Below are 18,392 nucleotides of genomic sequence, written 5' to 3'. Positions count from 1 at the left end.
CACACTGCTCATTCACATACAGTGTGTGAGTAAACACACACATAAGCAGTGAGGATTGTACATCTACATTTGAAGAATGCACACACACTCTCACACACACACACACACACACACACACACACACACACACACACACACACACATTTCACACAGCGTGGTGATTCGTTTGCCAGCAGATGTGACCTACATACACCAATGGCAGTCAGTCAAGAGTTCACATGATGAATGCCTCTCAGCTTTAAAACTGGAGCAAACTGAACCACAAACACTAGACACTCAAGTAAACAGAAGCAGGACAATGAGCAATAACGTAATTTTCAATTTGCAGTGTAACCAATAGGAAGTTTAGCATCAAAACAGTCGTGCCGCAAATGGACATACCCAATACTGGAGGTGAAGTCAGACTATTCCCAGGCGGGACAGCACCATCAGGCAGCTCCTGCACCAAGATGCTCCATGGGGCGTCAGTTCATAGGAAGCACTGGCTTTTTTCCTTGGAAGACCGTTTTGAAAGAGGAACTTCAATTTGAGTTCTTCTCTGAAACTTTTATAGTGACAGATGAAGACGGGAGGAAGAATGTAACCTACAAAGGCACAAAGAGAGAGGGAGGGAGAGAAATAAAGAGAGAGAGGGCGAGAGAGGGAGAGGGAGTAGAGGTATGTCAATACAGGTAGATTCCTATCCTATCCTCCCAATGAACCAGGAAAACAGCAGCACCCTTAGCTCTTAGCTATACCTTTAACAAACCCTGTCCTCAGTGAGAGGGCGAGGCAGAATGACAGAGAGACGAGGGATGAATTACAGATTGAATAAACTCTTGTGTTACAGTGCAAGGCCTCTGCAGAGCGAAGCTACCGCTGGAGGCTCTTTCTGCCAAACACAGAGTTTTCTAAGAGGGTGTAATGTGGGAACAGATTCCAGGGGGCACTTCAGTGAAAGTCCCATTGTCTTCTGAGTAATAATTGCTGGGGTGCTCAGGTGTTCTCAGTTGCCATATCAAGTTTTACAGAACTAGAGCATTTTATAGTCGCTTTTATCAAGTTAGAAGTAAGAGAATGTTTTCAAGGCCATGTTTCTCTACTGGTCTAACCATCACTGTGCTATGGTCACACTTTATTTGGAGAGTCCAGTGTTGAGACTTAACTTCCAATCAAGTGACTATAATGTGTCACTAAAACGTCTACTGAGTTTTAGAGATTAGAGGCTAAGGTCAGGGTTAGGGTTACATAGTCTGTGGAGTTTCACCAAATAGACAAGTGACACTTTGTTGAACATCTACTGATAATTGATAGTCACCTTATAGTTGAGTATCAACACTGGACCCTCGAAATAAAGTGTTGCCAGTGTTATTAATTAAAGTACACTTTAGATGTTCAGAGTCGTTAATGTGAGTCAAACTGTCCCAAGTAACTGTAAATATTCATCAACTATGAACCCATCAAGCTATTTAGCAATTTACTGTTTTTTAAGAACTCAGACCGAAGTTGACCAAACCAAATAAACAACTCACGATGTCAATGCAAGTTCTTGATTCAAGTCATTGGTTACTCACAGGTGTTACTCACATTTTCAGCATATTTCCAGTATGCAACATTATCTAATCAATCTGTCAAGAAAAATACAGTTCGTAGTGACAGTCTGCCAGTCTGCCAGGATGATGACTCACACAGACCTGTGTGTGTGCTTGTTGTATTAAATTTTGCTATATGCAAATCAGCATCGTGTCATACAAACGGAATTCAATCCTGGTTTCTCAGTATTGGCTTATCTGATGGTTTTTATACTTGATGTGTAAATGACTCATTTGATACATGGCAGTCACTCAGCAACATTGACACACCTTGGTCCACCTTCGGCGATCTCTCCCTGTTTCTGAATCTCCCAGCCTGCTTAAGCTACACAGTATGCCAAGCTGGTGCAGATGCTGCCTGCAGTTGGCATAATGATTGCAGCCAATTAATCTAATTGGAGTTAGTGATGCAATAGCCTACTGTTACTAATATATACAGCATAGACATGCAGGTAACTGCCAAAATATCGTCCTAGATTCCAGTTTCTGTAACTTTATTGGAAGATGCAACATCGTAACGCTGTTCCTCCGTAAGAAATTCTATCACTTGCCGTTTTGGTGGCGGTGGAAAACACTGTTTCAGAGTCTCCCCTAAGAGCTGAACTGCTCATAATTGCACTGAGCACTTGTGCCACCACTGTGGAAGCAGGTATCGTCATCCTGGAAGATTTCTCTCCCATCAGGGTAGAAATGCTTCACCATCAGATGAATGTGATCGCTTAGAACTGTTTTGGCTTCACTGTGGGAGACAAATACTTGGGCCTATAGACTATTTAGGTTTGTACCACACATGAATACGTCTGCTTGTTGAGAAGAAGGTGAAGGACGACTCCTTTGACCATATGACATTTTCCACTGCTCCATAGATGCCTGTGGGGTTTATGTGCTGCAACCTGACCACAGCCTCCCTCTGTGAAGTTTCTCAACAAACTGTTATTGATAAAACTGTCTGCTTCCGCCTTAGATTGATCTTTGTATTCAACTGATTCAGAGTTGCTTGGCTGTTTTTCCTTGACTCTCCAAACAATGCATGGACATCACTGTCAAGGAGTTTCTATTTCAGACCACAGTTGCAACTTGATGCTATCTTTCCCTGACATTTTCATGCCAAAATCACCTTTGCCTCATGAAACACCAGAAAGTAAAGTCTTCCTCACCGAAGCTGCCAAATGTGCCTTCCCTCAAAGTCCCTGAGGTCTCATTTGCAAGCCATCGTAGACAAAATGAGATCAACTCAGCTCAGCATTTTTATACATGATAGGATGTTGATTTTTTTTAAATTATCTTAGGGACCATACCTGTGCAGAAACATGTGCTTTCAATATGCTTTGTTTCCTTTATTTTGGCTGTTACCTGAACCCACACTTGTACCCACTGTCTGTTTTCCTCAGTAATTTATCAACTTAAGCAACATATTGCTTGCTATATAATCAGTTCTAACTGTCCTTATTACTAGTTTCATTACCGTTCAAATTATCTTTTGTTATAAGCAATGTTGGTAAATGAGAAAGAGGCATGTAATGTGTTAAATAATGTCAGTGGAAAATATCTAATTCCAGATTTCATATCATCAGAAATGGTGATTTATGAGTGTCTTTTGAAAACTTAAAGGAACACATCCACAGTCCCTGGGGCACCAAGATTTATCACTGAATAATTCACTTTTTGGCTCAAGGTGAGCTTATAAAAAGTCCCAGTGATATTCCATAATATAAAAACTGCAGCTGTCTCCCCACAAGACAGTAAACGGGGTGCTATATTTGCATTTAGCTAGCCCTTTCAGGCCCTTCTTTGAAAAGACTGGTTCAGAAACACTACAGTAAAGCACAGTACACTTAATAATCTTTGGAAAAGTTTCCACTTAAGGCGACAAGGAGGGGAATACTCTACTTTATGTGGGGATGATTCACATTTCAGTACGTACAGTTCTTGCACACCAGTGACAAATTTCAAATACAATGGAATAACACTAACAAGTTGTCACAAAAGTCACAAAATGGGACTGAACTGACATATTTTCTCCATGTATTTTCCATCATGTACTGCAAAGCCATTTGGAAAAAGACCAACAATACTCAAGTAAGATGAGTAAGAGCAGGACATTAAATGTCAGAAAGATGTTGACTTACCTCTCAATAAAGACATTCATCACACCTTCAATAATTCCCATGAGAACCAACCTATAATTCAACAAGAGTGAGGAATGGTTTGTCCTTTGAACGATCTATCTTACAGCGTTTACCAGGAGAATGGTGGCTCGATTATATAGATACTATATTATACAAAAATATTTGATTTCATCACTGCTTACTGTTTTAACCCCTGTGTCATTTTATAGGTTCTGTAGTTTCTCCATTTTAAAATCCCTCCTGTTCCCAGCATCACATGGCACACGGCCCCCTGCCAAGCAGTTCAATGAAATTATTTCAGTTGGTTCTCTATAATTTATTTCCCTTTCCTTCAATCATTTTGCATTTCTCCCACATCGGTTGTTTTGAAAGGATTTGCCTTCTGTCCCCTTGGCTCTGTTTAAACCAATTGGGGACCCAGTGGTTCTAATCCTATGGATGGCAATGGGATTTGAGCCCATCATCAAATTTAACAGTCTCCACAGAAAGTGGGCAAAACTAAACTGAACCCATTCCCAGCCCAAACATTTATTTTCATGCAAGATGAAATACTCTTTCTGCCTTTGGCATACAACACAAAAGACTGATTACATATTATGTCTAGCAAATTTCCATGATGCATGTAATAATGTGTATAATTTAACTATAGGTTTGTAAATACAATCACAAAATGTAGAAATGATTGCATGTTGTTTAATAAAGTAGTAATTAACTAAAATCCTGAAAGTATAATATTTATATATTTATTATACAAGTGAGAAACAAAATCATTGGCCTTTTTGATATTGGCAAAAATGCACAGTATTTATTACGTTAGGACGCTGCAACACTATTCACAATTACTACAGCAATGAGAACTAACAGTATCAAAGTTTTATAATTATAATATCCAATATCCACTCCAATCCAGACTGGCATCATCCTGCATAAAACATAGATTAACAATATTGGTGAACCTAATAGCATGAAGTTATGACCTGCTTGGTTCAGTGTGATTCTTCTAAATTAATTGAGTTCAGATCCACCAAAACATTGACAAAAGGCGAACCAGTGTTTCTAGTCAGCAAGTCCAGCTGGGTGCCTAGGAACGTCACAATGTCAGGCTGGATGTAAAGCTGCATATGAACCTGCGTCAACACTTATCAACAGGCTCCAGTGCATATCAGGTTGTACTGGTTGTTTGGACTGTCTAGGAGAGATTTAAAATAAAACACCAAGATGGCCGCCAGCCCCGTCTTTCACTGACATGCTGATAAATGAGCACATATCGTTCATCTCTCCCCCTCTTCCTTGCTTCTTTGGTCTTCACCATTTCCATTTCCACGTGTTCATAATCAAGGGGTGTTGGTGACATTGGCCCAGCTGGGAAAGGTGTTCAGCTGGAACATGGCCGCACCCCACGTGTTTAGGGCGATGTTGATGGTTATGACTCCAACAAAGTTCAGAATGAATCCAGCCTTGGCCTGCAACCAATAGGAAAATAATGGGTTTTCGGTAACAAAAGTATATTTGAAGACTACACAGTCTTAAACATTGTACTGTGAACATCCTCTGTTATCAATATTACCTCAGACTAGTATTATCCCAATATTGAAAATTACATTTGCTGGGATGTATCAGTATTATTACCAATGTGTCAAGGTGCTGAGGCATGTATACATTCCATTTACTTAAAGATTTCACCATCTGCATAAGATCAGTTTCCATGGTAACATTCAGAATATTCTGTTTATGCAAATAGAGATATGAATTGACCTTATTCACATGGCAGCCATTTTGAACACTCAGTTATCAAATTAGCTAGCAGTCTTGGGAAAAACGACAATGACTGCTTGAATTTAGAGGGAAAGTTAGTTAGCTAGCTTAGTAAGCTACAAACTAGAGACCTAGGCTAGACTCTGGTTGCTTGTGATAATGCACCAAATATATTAAAATGTAAACCTAAATCCCTCCAGTTTCTTGAGATCCATTGGTCTCTTATATGTTTTTCAGTGGGGAATCTGTGAATTGATAAATGTTGCGCATCTTGGTGCACAACAGTAGGACGGTCACATGAGGATGCATATAAGGTCACATCAGGATGCATATAAGCAGCTTATCTCAAACTCAGACATGAGCTTTTGTGTGTGTGCTGTAAACATACTCACTAAAAGGTTCCCTACGGTTCTCTACTCCCATAGCCGATGGAGAAGTGAAGGGTCTTACCATGTCCATGACTTTAAGGTTGCCGTAGGAGAAGGCAATTGCGTTGGGTGGAGTGGCCACAGGCAGCATGAAGGCCAGGGAGGCACAGATGGTGCAAGGCAACATGACGTACAGCGGGTGCAACTTGATGGCGACGGCCTGGGGTGAAGAAGTTCACACAGATGTTAACAGGCCAGATGAGGGATTTTAGAGCAGTCCTACTGATACTATTGTTAACGATGCAACTGGTTGACATCAAACAGACAGACAGCCTTCTGTTCCTCTGTGGTATAGACACACATGGCCCATCGATGTGCTGCTAGACCAACAGCTACAGCAAGCAACTCTCTTTATGCCTTTTGCTGTTAAAAAGTTAAATATATGAAAGGTGACATAGCTAACATAACAGCAGGCTAACAAAAATACAAAAAAGATTTTCTGATTTGTTTTATCAAAAATAAAAATAAAAATCTTATTTGAATGGAAATTCACAAGCGGCAGACAATTACATAGCCAACTAAGACCCACCTTTCTGAGGGTATCAGTGCATATATGACTGTCAAACCAACACATCCCTTTAAAAACTGTAAAGCTCCACTTGTTTGGGATTGATGACATCAACGTCACATGACTGACAGTGTTTCGATAAGACAAATCTTAGAGAGAGAGAGAGGGAGAGACAGAGTTGTGTCTGTAAACATGTTGCTCTGCGTGACTGTCTCTCACCATGGAGGCCAGTATAGGCAGGAAGAGCGTTGTGGTGGCAGTGTTGCTGGAACATTCTGTGAACATGGCCACCAGCAGGCACAGCAGGATGGAGATGGCAAAGGGAGGGATGCTCTGCAGCGGGGCGAGACTTTCTCCCAGCCACGTGGAAAGACCAGATGTCTTTATCCAGAGGTAAAAAAAAAAAATACAAGTCAGCATCAAAAAATATGAATATGGGATTCTCTTTAGAAAACTGTAGAGTGCTTGATGATCAACTATATTACCTCACTTCCTCGGGCCAGCGCAAAGCCTCCTCCCAGAAGCAAAATGATACTCCAAGGCATCTTTTCATGGACTATATCCCAGTTAAGCAGGGTCGGAGGGGCTTTGAGGGGCTTTCCTATTGGAACAAGGAGAAAATGTTGAAGAAAATTGCAAAAAAATCTTTACAGCTGACAGTTTATTTTCAGCCATTGGTTAAGAGATCATAAATCGTGGTATCTCTAACTTAACTATGGAGAAAGCCCAGCTTTTACTGTCTACAGATATGACATTATGACAGTGAAGGTACTCCATAAAGATGAAAGGAAATGTGATAAAACTCACAATTAAAATTTGTTGTTTTAACCGGATTCATACAGGTTCACAGGTTTTTGCTGATAATAACAGATCTATTCACATAATGACCCTGTATTTGACCCTGTACTCATTTTTCTCAGTTCCCAAGATGAAAAATGGACTTTGACACAAAATGTCACCTCAAAGTCTGCCTCATACTTCTCAAACAAAGTGTGTTTAATCTTTGTGGCATCTCTCTGTGTACAAAACATACTGCTTTGGGACTGTTCGAGGAGCAGCAATAACCTTGTTGCTTATAAGCACCAGCAGGCCACGCTCAACTTAAGTTACCAAGAGGGAATAAGAGCATGTATTGATTCAAAAGTAATTTGTCTAAGGAACGGTACAGCATGTAGTGTTGTACAGGCTTGACCTTGGGGCTATCAGGCTACAGCTCACTCTTGTGTGCCTCTGCAAGGAGCTGGGATAGCGTTTATTACAAAGCACGAGTCAGCTAGATGGGTCGTGTCACAAGACAGTAAAAGTTATTGTCTGTATCTCCTTAGTACACAGATAGAGAGGATAGACATGACTGCACCGTAAAAACTGACTGCACTCATATCTTCTTGTCACAGACTTAACACACCATGCAAACAGAAAATGTGATGCAACAGCAAATAAACTGAAATACTTCCGATTGTGTACAGACATGCAGAGAGGGGCCCCAAAAGAGAATCGAATTGCTGCCCTTTTGCTTGAACATACACAAGTTCCCTCTTATCCTTCTTATAATGTGCTGACTTACATATTTCCCATTAAGATTTTATCATTGTCACTTAAAAACGTGTGGGATAAACATGAAAAAAGACATCCTAGACATCCTACTACAAAAACGTCTTGAGAGTTTTTTGTTTTGTCTGTGCCTGGTACTGTACATATCCAGACAGTAAGGTGTATATAATGTACCTATTGGTATGGTGCACACACAAAATCATCAAGAACATGCCGCCTACCATCCTCAGATGTCCCGCCACATCTGGGGAGTGTGGATGGGATGCAGAAGAAGAGTGTTGACATCAGTATGGCCACTGTCCCATCAGTGACATACCTGTTAACGGATAAGAAAAGGGATTGAACATATCTGTGATTAACATATTAACATTTTTAAAGTACTTAAACTAGTACTTTGAGTAGAGCCTAGCATTATAATGACCCAAGACTGGGCAGATGATTACAAGGTTGGTCAACTGACAAGTCAACAACAAGTGATCTCACATCAGACCAGCACTCAAAAACACAATGGCTACTGTAGTTTGGCTCACACTCGGGTCACGGGGGGGAATTGGGTGTCATGAGTTCATTATTAAAACACTATTAGACCCCTCTTTGTTTTCTGCTCCTAGACTTGACCAAATGTTTTAATTAAGTGATAATTAATTCCCTCAGGAGTCATGAAAATCATCATACTCACGGTCTGTCCTTGTTGAAAAGCACAGTGGCCCAGCCGGGCATGAACCCAGGCTCCCTGGTAAACCACAGAAGAACCAGCAACGTGAAGATAACCAGCACACAGCCCTCAGCGAAGCTCATGCTGCCCAACTTTTTGTACTCATCTTTCATTACCTGGTACGCCTCCCTGTCACCATCTTTGTGTGTGCCGCATCCAAAGGACTTTTTTAAGCTGGAATAGTACAGTGAGAAAGATAAATTGTTCTATTTGTTCATAATGTTGAACTTATGGTATTGCTAAAAAGAGAATATGACTCGAATCCATGAGACTTACTTGAAGCCCAAATAAATGAACTGCAGCCACAACCAAGAGAGGGCAAGCATTAATACCATGTTGGGAAAAGAGAAGCCAAACCAGCTGGCAAAGTTGATTATATCTCCATTTCCTGGAAAGAGTCTGTTGGTAAAAAGCCAGCATTAGCAGACATCCGAACAGAGGCCTTTTCAAAGTGGTCACCATTATTATATCATACTGATAAATCGTATCTGATAAATATAGCAATTTTGTGCTCATAGTGGCAGAAACCTTGGTGGTGGTAGAATCTTTTTCTAAAGACCTAGACTGCAAAAAATATTTGAATCTCCTGATTTGACTTGAAAACCTCACTCTTTGAACATTCTGTGAAATTTGTACTGTGTAGATAGAAAGTAACTAACTCAAGATTGAGGAAGGAGAAGGGAGAATGCCAAAGATTGCTAATGCAGATGAGTGATACTGCATAACTTCCACTTTCTTATAGATCCCCTGTTTAGATGGCTGTGCACTTAAATGGCACGAGGAAAAAAGAATTGGAGGAAAGCCATGACTGCAATCAAGATGAGTTAACCACAGGAATGAATGAATTTGTGCTCAGGGACAAACTCGTATATATTATATATTGCTTTAATAAGAATGATTTGAGGACTATGTGGTCTTTTATTAAATTACAAAAAAGGCCACAGGAGAGAGGAAACCAAACGCTTGGCCAAGCCCTGAATTGTTTGGAAGCAAAGCTTTCTAAAGATGAGGAAGAATGGAGAACCTTAGTTAAGGTGTGTGTGTGTGTGTGTGTGTGTGTGTTGGCACAGGTCCTACTCATCAATCTGGCCCTTCAGGATGACATTGGGTGTGGTTCCTGTGAGTGTGGCCGTCCCTCCGATGCTGGCAGCGTAACACACACTCAGGCTCATGCCTTTTGACAGGTTCACATACTTCAGCTCCCTCTTAATTCTGCTCAGCTCCGCCTCTGGGCTCCTGTCACAAACCTCTGGAGGAAAGAACTGAGGGTCAGACAGAGCTTTTCACTGGATCACTGGACTTTTTGTGGACTCTTTTCACCGTTTCACCAGTTTCTGGAAATGTTTCAAATTCTAAACACCAACCTTACAGCAAATGTAAACGCTCTCATGAACTGGGTATTGGTTGAATCACTATTATGTTTTATCAATCAGCAATAGTGTATCACTATTGTGTAGCAAAACGGACATTTATTTCTATTATTACTTTATCTGTTGATGTCAAAATCTGCTAAAGGTTTCTCCATAATATCTTGGAATGAACAATGTACAAGTCAACATGTCAGTTCCTCTCCATGAATATTGAAATGAATGAATGAAATTAAATTTGAGTATGCATGAAAGACGAACGGTTGACTGAGTATCTTTTTCAACTAATCCACAGGTGTAAACTATCTATATCATGATCATTCAGAAGATAAACCTATGTGAACATAGAAAAACTGTGTTGTAAAAAAGCCCCAGGCTGAGAATACAGTGTATTCAGGCAGTATAATATACGCATACTGCATGTACTACTGAATGTATTGCATTCAGCTCCAATACTTGAGACGTTCTCTTGTGACAAGATGAGTTTTCCCATGTTATTACTGATTTTTTCTGTAGATTTGGCGTATAAGAATTTAATACAATGATATTAGGCTGTTATTTCAAGGAAACCTACTTGAAGTGACACCATTGTCTTTGGATTTGATTTCCATCATGTCCTTTGTGTCTTTGTTGTCATCATCTTCATCCACATTTGCTTTCATATCTGCAAGAAACCATTACAAACAACAGCAAGGAATAGAAACCAAAAAGTCATCAAATCATCTCTTAAACAACCGAAACGTAAACTTCAAAAACAACTCGATTGACTTACTATTCCAACAGGACACTCACACACACACACACACACACACACACACACGCACACACCCATGTTAATGCTGCTGTCCTTGGGCTCCTTGTCGTTGCTCTCGTTGGTGTCTCCCATCTCGAAGGCCTGGTTCTGGTGGCCGGCCTTTGCAGCAGTCAGGCCCAGATCCCTCTCCTCAGCCTTGGCCTCTGTGTCAGACAGCTGCTGCAGCACAGCGTGGGCGATGGGCAGCATCATGGCTGTGGACGCTGTGTTACTGATCCACATGGACAGAAAGGCTGTGGTGGTCATGAACCCCATCATCAGGCTGGAGAGGAGAAAAACAAATGATGAATGAAGAAAGAATGTAAAGAGATTGGAGTGACAAATTAAACTATTGTGGGGCAAATAATGTACGGAGAGCAAGGCATCTTACAGAGCGGGCTTCACCCCGACAAGAAGCAGGACTCGAAGGGCAATCCTCTTGTGCAGGTTCCAGTGCTCCACAGCGATGGCCACCAGCAGCCCGCCAATAAAGAGCATGTTGGAGTCCTTCAGGTACTGGATACAAACCTGGATAATGAAAAAAAGAGTGAGAGAGAATACAAACATACTGTATGTTCTCATGTGGGAGTGAAAAACATGCTGCAAATATGGCTTGGAAGAGGAAAAGAGGCCCCGTCAACTAAAAAATAAACATATTCAGCCGCTTCTGGAGGGCAAATAATATGGAAATGAGATGCTAAGTCATCAACTCTCAGCAGTATACTCTGACTTTTTCCTACATAAAAATCTAAACCTGAAATGGCAAACTGATCAGAATCAAAATCCACAGTAGCTATACTGTGAACGTATACAGTCAGATTTGGTAATAGTTCATCTTAAAATGAGTTTACAGGGAAAGGATGAAGGTGTAAATACCTCGCCTGACTCCATGATGCCCATCATGGGGAAGAAAATGACCGGCAGCAAGGCGGTCACAGCCAGGGGGATGCACTCTGTACACCAGTACAGAGCCATCAGGATGATCACATAGCCGCACTTCGCCTCCTGTGGTGCACACACAAGGACAGGGTTAATTATCTAATGCCCTAAATGTGCTGATGCACTTGTGTGTGTGTTATAGCAATGGCTGCCACTGGAAAACACTGAGGTGGGCACACATCAAGAGATCTTATGAGAGGTTGTACTGGCATTAAGGAAATTTAGCACAGACTCATCAGTGCACTGTGTAGAAAGTGAACAGCTGGAGAAGAACAATCAAGTACATGAAGTATAAAATGCTCATCTCCATTCAAATTTACATCAACCGTGAAATGAGCACTAGCTGAAAAGGGCAGAAGTCGTGGTCCTTGAATGAATGGGACTGATTGAGCCCCTGAACGTCGCCTACTTTTTCATTTAGCTTGATCAAAGATACAAAAGGTCACCAGCGGAGGTCTTTCCTGGGCATGGTGCAGCGGAGAGATGGACAACGTAAAGCACTGAAAGTACGACTGGACTGAAGGTGAATCACTTGTGGGATATTGTTCTCTGATCCTTTTTGATTGTCAAAGGTTACCTCTTTCATTTGGTTGCCATTGACTCTCATGATTGTTGATTTGGATAGAATATTATTGTAAGTTCCCCCCCCCTCTCACTCACTCCCTCTCTCTCTCTCTCTCTCTCTCTCTCCCCCTCTCTCTCTCTCTCTCTCTTGCTCTCTCTCTCTCTCTCTCTCTCTCAAGACATGGCAAAACATATTTTTCATTTGATTCAAAATACCACAGAATGAATCCAAAAACAAAAGACTTCACTTTTTTGTCGAAGGTACATGGGTCATATTCCAGAATTGATCTGATTTGTATTTCAAAGCAGAATCTTCACAAAATTGAAGAGTGTGTTATAGAACCTATTACTCTATCTGACTCTTCATCTGACCATGGTCCAGTAAGGCTGAAATTGAATATGGGTTTCGAAAGGCATTTTAAATACTGGAGATTAAATGTCTCGATGTTGACAGACCCGGTTATTCAACAACAATTAAAACAAACTATAGAAGAATACTTTGCAATAAATGATAATGGATCAGTGCCCCCCTCCACTCTTTGGGATGGAGCTAAGGCTGTGCTGAGAGGCAAATGCATTGAAATAGCTGTTAAATTAAATAAACAAAGACTTGAAAAGGAGAAACAATTGGAAAGTGATATAAAAAGATTAGATCATGAACATAAAGCAACTGGGGATGAGGACACACTGAAACATCTCCAGTATTGTAGAACTGCTCTGGATGAATTACTTACACGTAAGGCTGAGGGAGCGCTTAGATACACAAGTCAAAGATATTACGAGATGGGGAATCGAGCAAGCCGTCTACTTGCCTTTCAGTTGAGAAAAGAACAGTCGAATCGTATAGTTCCTAAAATAAGACACCCCACATCTTTGACTGAGGTTTCCCATCCAGAAGAAGTGGCAGAGGCGTTTAAAACATTTTATAAAAATCTTTATGATGCACCGGATGAGGCTCAAAGTATGGCGAAATTGAAAGGAATTTTTAAAGATCTTAATTTGTTAAAGCTAACTGAGGCAGAGGCTGAGCAGTTAACAGCCCCAATTTCAGAAAGTGAAATAGAAGAAACCATCAAATCCCTGAAAAACAAGAAGTCCCCTGGGACAGATGGTTTCCCTTGCGAATTCTACAAGACGTTTGTGAAGGGGTTTACACCTAAACTTTGTGAGGTCTTTAACTATGCCTTAGATGAAAATGACCCACCCAAGAGCTGGTCAGAGGCTATAATATCAGTAATTCATAAGGAGGGGAAGGATCCGCTAGAGTGTGGCTCCTATAGACCAATCAGCCTGCTCGGGAATGATGCAAAGATTCTTAGCTCCATACTGGCGAACAGAATGCAGAAATATCTAGGGAAATGAATCAACCCTGACCAGACTGGTTTCATACCAGGTCGTCAAGGAGCAAATAATATTAGAAGAGCTTTAAATTTACAATCTGTAGCAAGAGACTCGATCCTCCCTTCAATGCGTCTTAGTCTTGACGCAGAGAAAGCGTTCGACAGGGTTGATTGGTCATATTTAAATTATACTATGCAACAAATGGGATTCAATTCGACCTTTATTAGGTGGATTTATACTTTAAACAAAGATCCTATATCTAGAGTTAGGGTGAATGGATATTGTTATGAATTCTTCAAACTTAAGAAAGGTGTTCGGCAAGGAAATCCGGCCTCACCTATTCTGTTCGCATTATGTATTGAACCGCTAGCTGAATTAATTAGAGGGAATGATCAAATTGAGGGGATAGTAGATGGGGGGGGGCATGGTGCACAAAATATCATTGTTCGCGGATTACATTCTTTTGTTGTATAAGAAATCCATTATTATCTATACCTGCTCTCATGCAATGTCTGAGGAACTATGGAGAAGTTTCAGGGTATAAGGTCAATGATGGGAAATCTGAAGCAATGATGATCTCAGGAAGTTGGCCTAAACAGCTAGACAGACAGGTGAAATTCAGATGGTCAAAAGAGGGCTTTAGGTACTTGGGGGTCACTCTGACTCATAACTCTTCTCAATTATACAAAGCTAATTATGATAAACTTATTTCTCAGGTCAAAAAAGATTTGGAAAGATGGGAGATGCTTCCCCTATCTTTAGTAGGTAGGGTAGAAACTATCAGGATGAATGTACTGCCAAGGTTGCTATTTCTCTTTTGTTCTCTTCCTATTACTGTCCCTATATCTACATTCAAGTTTTTGGACAGACTTGTTTCCAAATTCATATGGCAGAATAAAAGGCCCAGAGTGAGACTCAAAGTTCTCTGCTCACTCAAAGAGAAGGGCGGCTTAGCCTTGCCTCATTTCAGAAGTTATTACTGGGCATCACAATTTAGGATATTGGTCTCATGGATTAGGTTAGATGTGGATACAAAATGGGTACACATAGAACAAAGCTCTGTAACTAATGTATCAATTTCTGTTCTTCCCTTTCTAAAGGCGAAGGTATGGCGTAAACTTAAGATACGAAATGAATGGGTAAATTATACCTTAAAGGTTTGGGAGAAGATAAGAAAAAAACTGAATTTACCATTATCTTTATCAAGGGCAACAAAAATAGCTTCTATTTGCGACTTTTTGCCTGCCAAACTGGACAGTGGTTTTATTAAGTGGGCGGGGAAAGGTCTGACCACAGTAAATCAGTTATTTGAAGGAACGACTCTCAGGGCATTTTCGCAACTTCAGGCCCAGTATGGTATTGCATCTAATGAATTGTTTAGATATTTTCAAATACGACATTATTTGATGACACATAAGGAATGGGACAAAATTAAAGAATTACCAACCAATTTTGAACAGTACTGGATTGGGTTGATTGAGAATCAAGTACACTCAAGGAGCATAATATCTTGTTTATACAGTAGAATTTGCATGGATTCAACAGATAATACATTGGATGTAAAAGCAAAATGGGAATTGGAGGCCAATGCCATAATTGCAGATGATGAGTGGGAGAGGTCCTGGATGTCTGGGCATAAATGCTTAAGTAGCTCAAATTGGAAAGAATTTGGTTGGAAGTTGAGAATGAGATATTTTAAAACACCTCTAGTGATATCCAACTATGACAAGAAATCTACCCCTCTCTGTTGGAGAGGATGTGGTCTAATAGGAGACGTTTCGCACATTTTTTGGGATTGTCCTAAATTACAAGTATTTTGGGAAAAGGTAAAAAAGGAAATAGAAGAAATTTTGAATTTAGACAGATCATTTGAACCACAGCAGCTAATTCTAGGCAATATACCTTTAAGGGGGTTAGGGAAAAACAAGTTGTATATGCTCAGAGCTCTTGTGTTAATAGCCCATAAAATGATTACAATAAACTGGCTTAAGCCCCACCCACCTACCTTGGACCAATGGACCCAAAGACTTAAGGTTGTGAACTGTATGGAAAATATAACGGCGAGACTACAACTCCGGATGGACATTTATTTAGAAAAATGGTCTTCTGTTATAATGTATTTAGCAAAGTAAACATACTGTAAACATTTAATTGGATAATTTGGGGTGAATGTGAAAGTATATATAACATACAAAGAAGGATATCCCTCCTCCTCCTATCTTATGTCTGTATTGTTAATTAGTTTTCTTTCTTTTTTTTATATATATACCAATATTATTTGTGTCTATGTCATGCTGTGTGAGACGCATTGTCAAGGAACCTGTTTTAATAAATGTTCAAAAAAAAAAACACCACAGAAGAACCCTACAACAGAGTCACTCCCAATTTTCCTCTTCAAAAAAAAAAAAACTTCACATCCTCCTAATACCCCCTCTGCAGTCATTCTCTACTATGCTTACTTAGCTCTTATTTCTTTTTCCCGCACTTCTCTATGATAATGTTATGGTCACTATTTTGTTGCATCTATTGTCAGCGCACTGTGGCTCTGAACTTTGCACTCCTCACTAATAATGTTGTTGATCTTAGAATTTAAGCTTCCTCTGTTGTTGCACTAATTATAAGTTCCTGTGGATAAGAGGTTAAGCTAAATGCCTAAAATGTTTTTAAGATAGTAGACCGAAAGCAAAATGCCTCTCTATTGTATGATATTATTGTGTGGTGTTATCACAATGTACAGTAGTAGACCTATTATCAAGTTACTACTGAAAAGACAGCTAATCAGTGTAGTTAAAGCAATTACCATAACGTTTTTACGGCCTGATGATTCAAATAAACAACATCCTCGATTTCAAATCGGTGAGTCATTTCATGGCATTAATGATTGCAAAATAGAGGATGACGTAAGATAAGAGGACAGGCTCCAACAGTGACTGTCACAGTCTCATTCACAGGTAAACCCAAGTCTCAGGACTCAGCCATATGTCGACATCAGTCACACAGTGACAGAAACTATTCCTGTGCAATAAACCTACCTCATGTATATAATTGTATATAAGTATGTAATGTGTAATAACTCATGTATATAATGTAACCTGTTACACCAACAACTCCATATTTATCCCAGCATCTTTGCACTCTGCACCATTGCACTATTGTCCTGTACATAAATGTTTAGGTTCACCTCTGTTCATCTTGTTGTCCTTGTTTTTAGCTGTATATTTATTCTGTGTTAGTACATTGAGAGCAAGGAAAAACCAGAGTTAAATTCCTTGTATGTGCACATACTTGGCCAATAGAGCTGATTATGATTCTGATTCTGATTCTGACAACAAGTTTTCAAGATAATATCTACTGTGTATTTTGTAATTGCTATTTTCCAGCTCTGAAAAAAATATTATGGAATTTGTATGGAATATATTAATAATTGATGTTTTCAAATCCTATAATATTTTCTGGCAGAAATTGAAATTTTAATTAAGAAAAAAAAAAAGTACTTTAAGGACCAGTGAGGTAGTATTGAACCAATGAGACCAATGATGAGAAGGAATAATAAACAAGAGGAATATATAGGATATTTTTGGTTTATGAATGTTTCCTTATCAGATACATGCTTTAGAATTACAATATAAATGTACTAATTAAACACATTGCTACCACTATTTTTGATTTGCATTAATGTGCATTTTTATGTATTTTTACACCTTTCTGAATCTGGAAGCTGGAATGTGCAACCATTTATTTTTAAAATATTTAAGAAAATATGTTGCTTATGCGACTTCCAGCTCATATTGGAAACGAGCTATTCAAATTTGAATGTGTGTTACAGAAGAAAAACATTTTCTAAAATATCGAAACCGATGGTTGTAAATTGTTCTTCCACTTTCAGTAATCATAAACAGGCTGCTTTCATCAGTGTGCTTTAATGTGTTTGTGTCACAAGTTGTTAAAGGTGGAAAAACAAATATCCACCGAATATCTGATGTCAACAAACAAAATGGACCAACTAATACAAAGTGCATCACCAACGGCTGTGTTTGAGTGATTTATGATGCATTTTCTAAGACTCAAGAATACTAAAGAGTAATATATCACAAAATCATGTACCAGAAGAGTTTTTATTGCCATGACTCACATGGGAAATTGAGCCTGCAGTGTGGGCGCTGAGATTGTGATCTTGCGTAAATAGGTTAATTAGCAGAACTTCCAAGATCCACGAGCATCGCCAAATTATCCAACAAATTAATTTAAAATGAATTTCATAAGTTTTATTCAGCTGCATCCCAACAAGTCCAGTGAACTAAGTGAGTCTAAATGAGAGGGATAGGAACTAAAAGTGATGTCACTGCATAATTCAAACATTCAAACATACACACACGTCCTTACCGGGCCTGGGATGATCAGTGGCAGCGGCAGAATCAGAAGGGGCGTCAGTACTATCAGAAGGTAATTCCTGTACCTCCACAGCCATGAAAGGCAGCCAGCCATGATCCAGATGTGCTCCGGATATCCAAAGCAAAGGAGTGGGAGCAAGAGAAAGAGTAGAAAATGAAATTGAGGCGGGGGGGAACGGTTTTACAAGATAATTGGTGACACCACTGCACCATTTAAGAGAGAGTAGCAGAAAAAGTCACAGTATATATATCACCCAGAGACAAGATTAAAAATTAACTTTAGAGTGAGGGGCCCGCATGCAGAGGGTGTGCTGTAGTGTCAAGTGTTTGGAAAGAGTCA

At 39.8% G+C, this 18,392-nt stretch overlaps 1 protein-coding gene across 1 annotated transcript; it reads right to left on the bottom strand.

The window, feature by feature from the left end:
* Nucleotides 1–5,034: 5,034 nt before the first annotated feature.
* On the bottom strand, nucleotides 5,035–18,146 carry LOC139662689 (solute carrier family 13 member 2-like). Its single transcript, XM_071541412.1, has 14 exons — nucleotides 18,045–18,146; nucleotides 11,694–11,822; nucleotides 11,209–11,345; nucleotides 10,853–11,100; nucleotides 10,609–10,664; nucleotides 10,436–10,471; nucleotides 9,735–9,904; nucleotides 8,934–9,056; nucleotides 8,622–8,831; nucleotides 8,164–8,258; nucleotides 6,877–6,992; nucleotides 6,611–6,772; nucleotides 5,906–6,043; nucleotides 5,035–5,163 (listed from the first exon to the last, which is right to left on the bottom strand). Exons 1-14 carry the CDS (start codon nucleotides 18,144–18,146, stop codon nucleotides 5,035–5,037), a joined length of 1,851 nt encoding a protein of 616 aa, XP_071397513.1.
* Between the last annotated feature and the right edge of the window lie 246 nt (nucleotides 18,147–18,392).

This window comes from Centroberyx affinis, unplaced genomic scaffold, assembly GCF_046629955.1.
Source record: "Centroberyx affinis isolate AG114_WGS23_722 - 3 ecotype Tasmania unplaced genomic scaffold, CSIRO-AGI_Caff_v1 ptg003868l_1, whole genome shotgun sequence".
Classification (NCBI taxonomy): Eukaryota; Metazoa; Chordata; class Actinopteri; order Beryciformes; family Berycidae; genus Centroberyx; species Centroberyx affinis.
The sequence above is the reverse complement of the archived record's forward strand: the minus strand, read 5'-3'. Positions and strand labels throughout refer to the sequence as shown.

Excerpts from the sequence above, each read along its gene's own strand:
- LOC139662689 (XM_071541412.1), bottom strand. The coding sequence starts at position 18,146 with ATGGCTGGCTGCCTTTCATGGCTGTGGAGGTACAGGAATTACCTTCTG. Across the intron at positions 11,823-18,044 it reads CACTGATCATCCCAGGCCCG|GAGGCGAAGTGCGGCTATGT; the intron begins GTAAGGACGTGT and ends TGTGCACCACAG. Across the intron at positions 11,346-11,693 it reads GCATCATGGAGTCAGGCGAG|GTTTGTATCCAGTACCTGAA; the intron begins GTATTTACACCT and ends TTCATTATCCAG.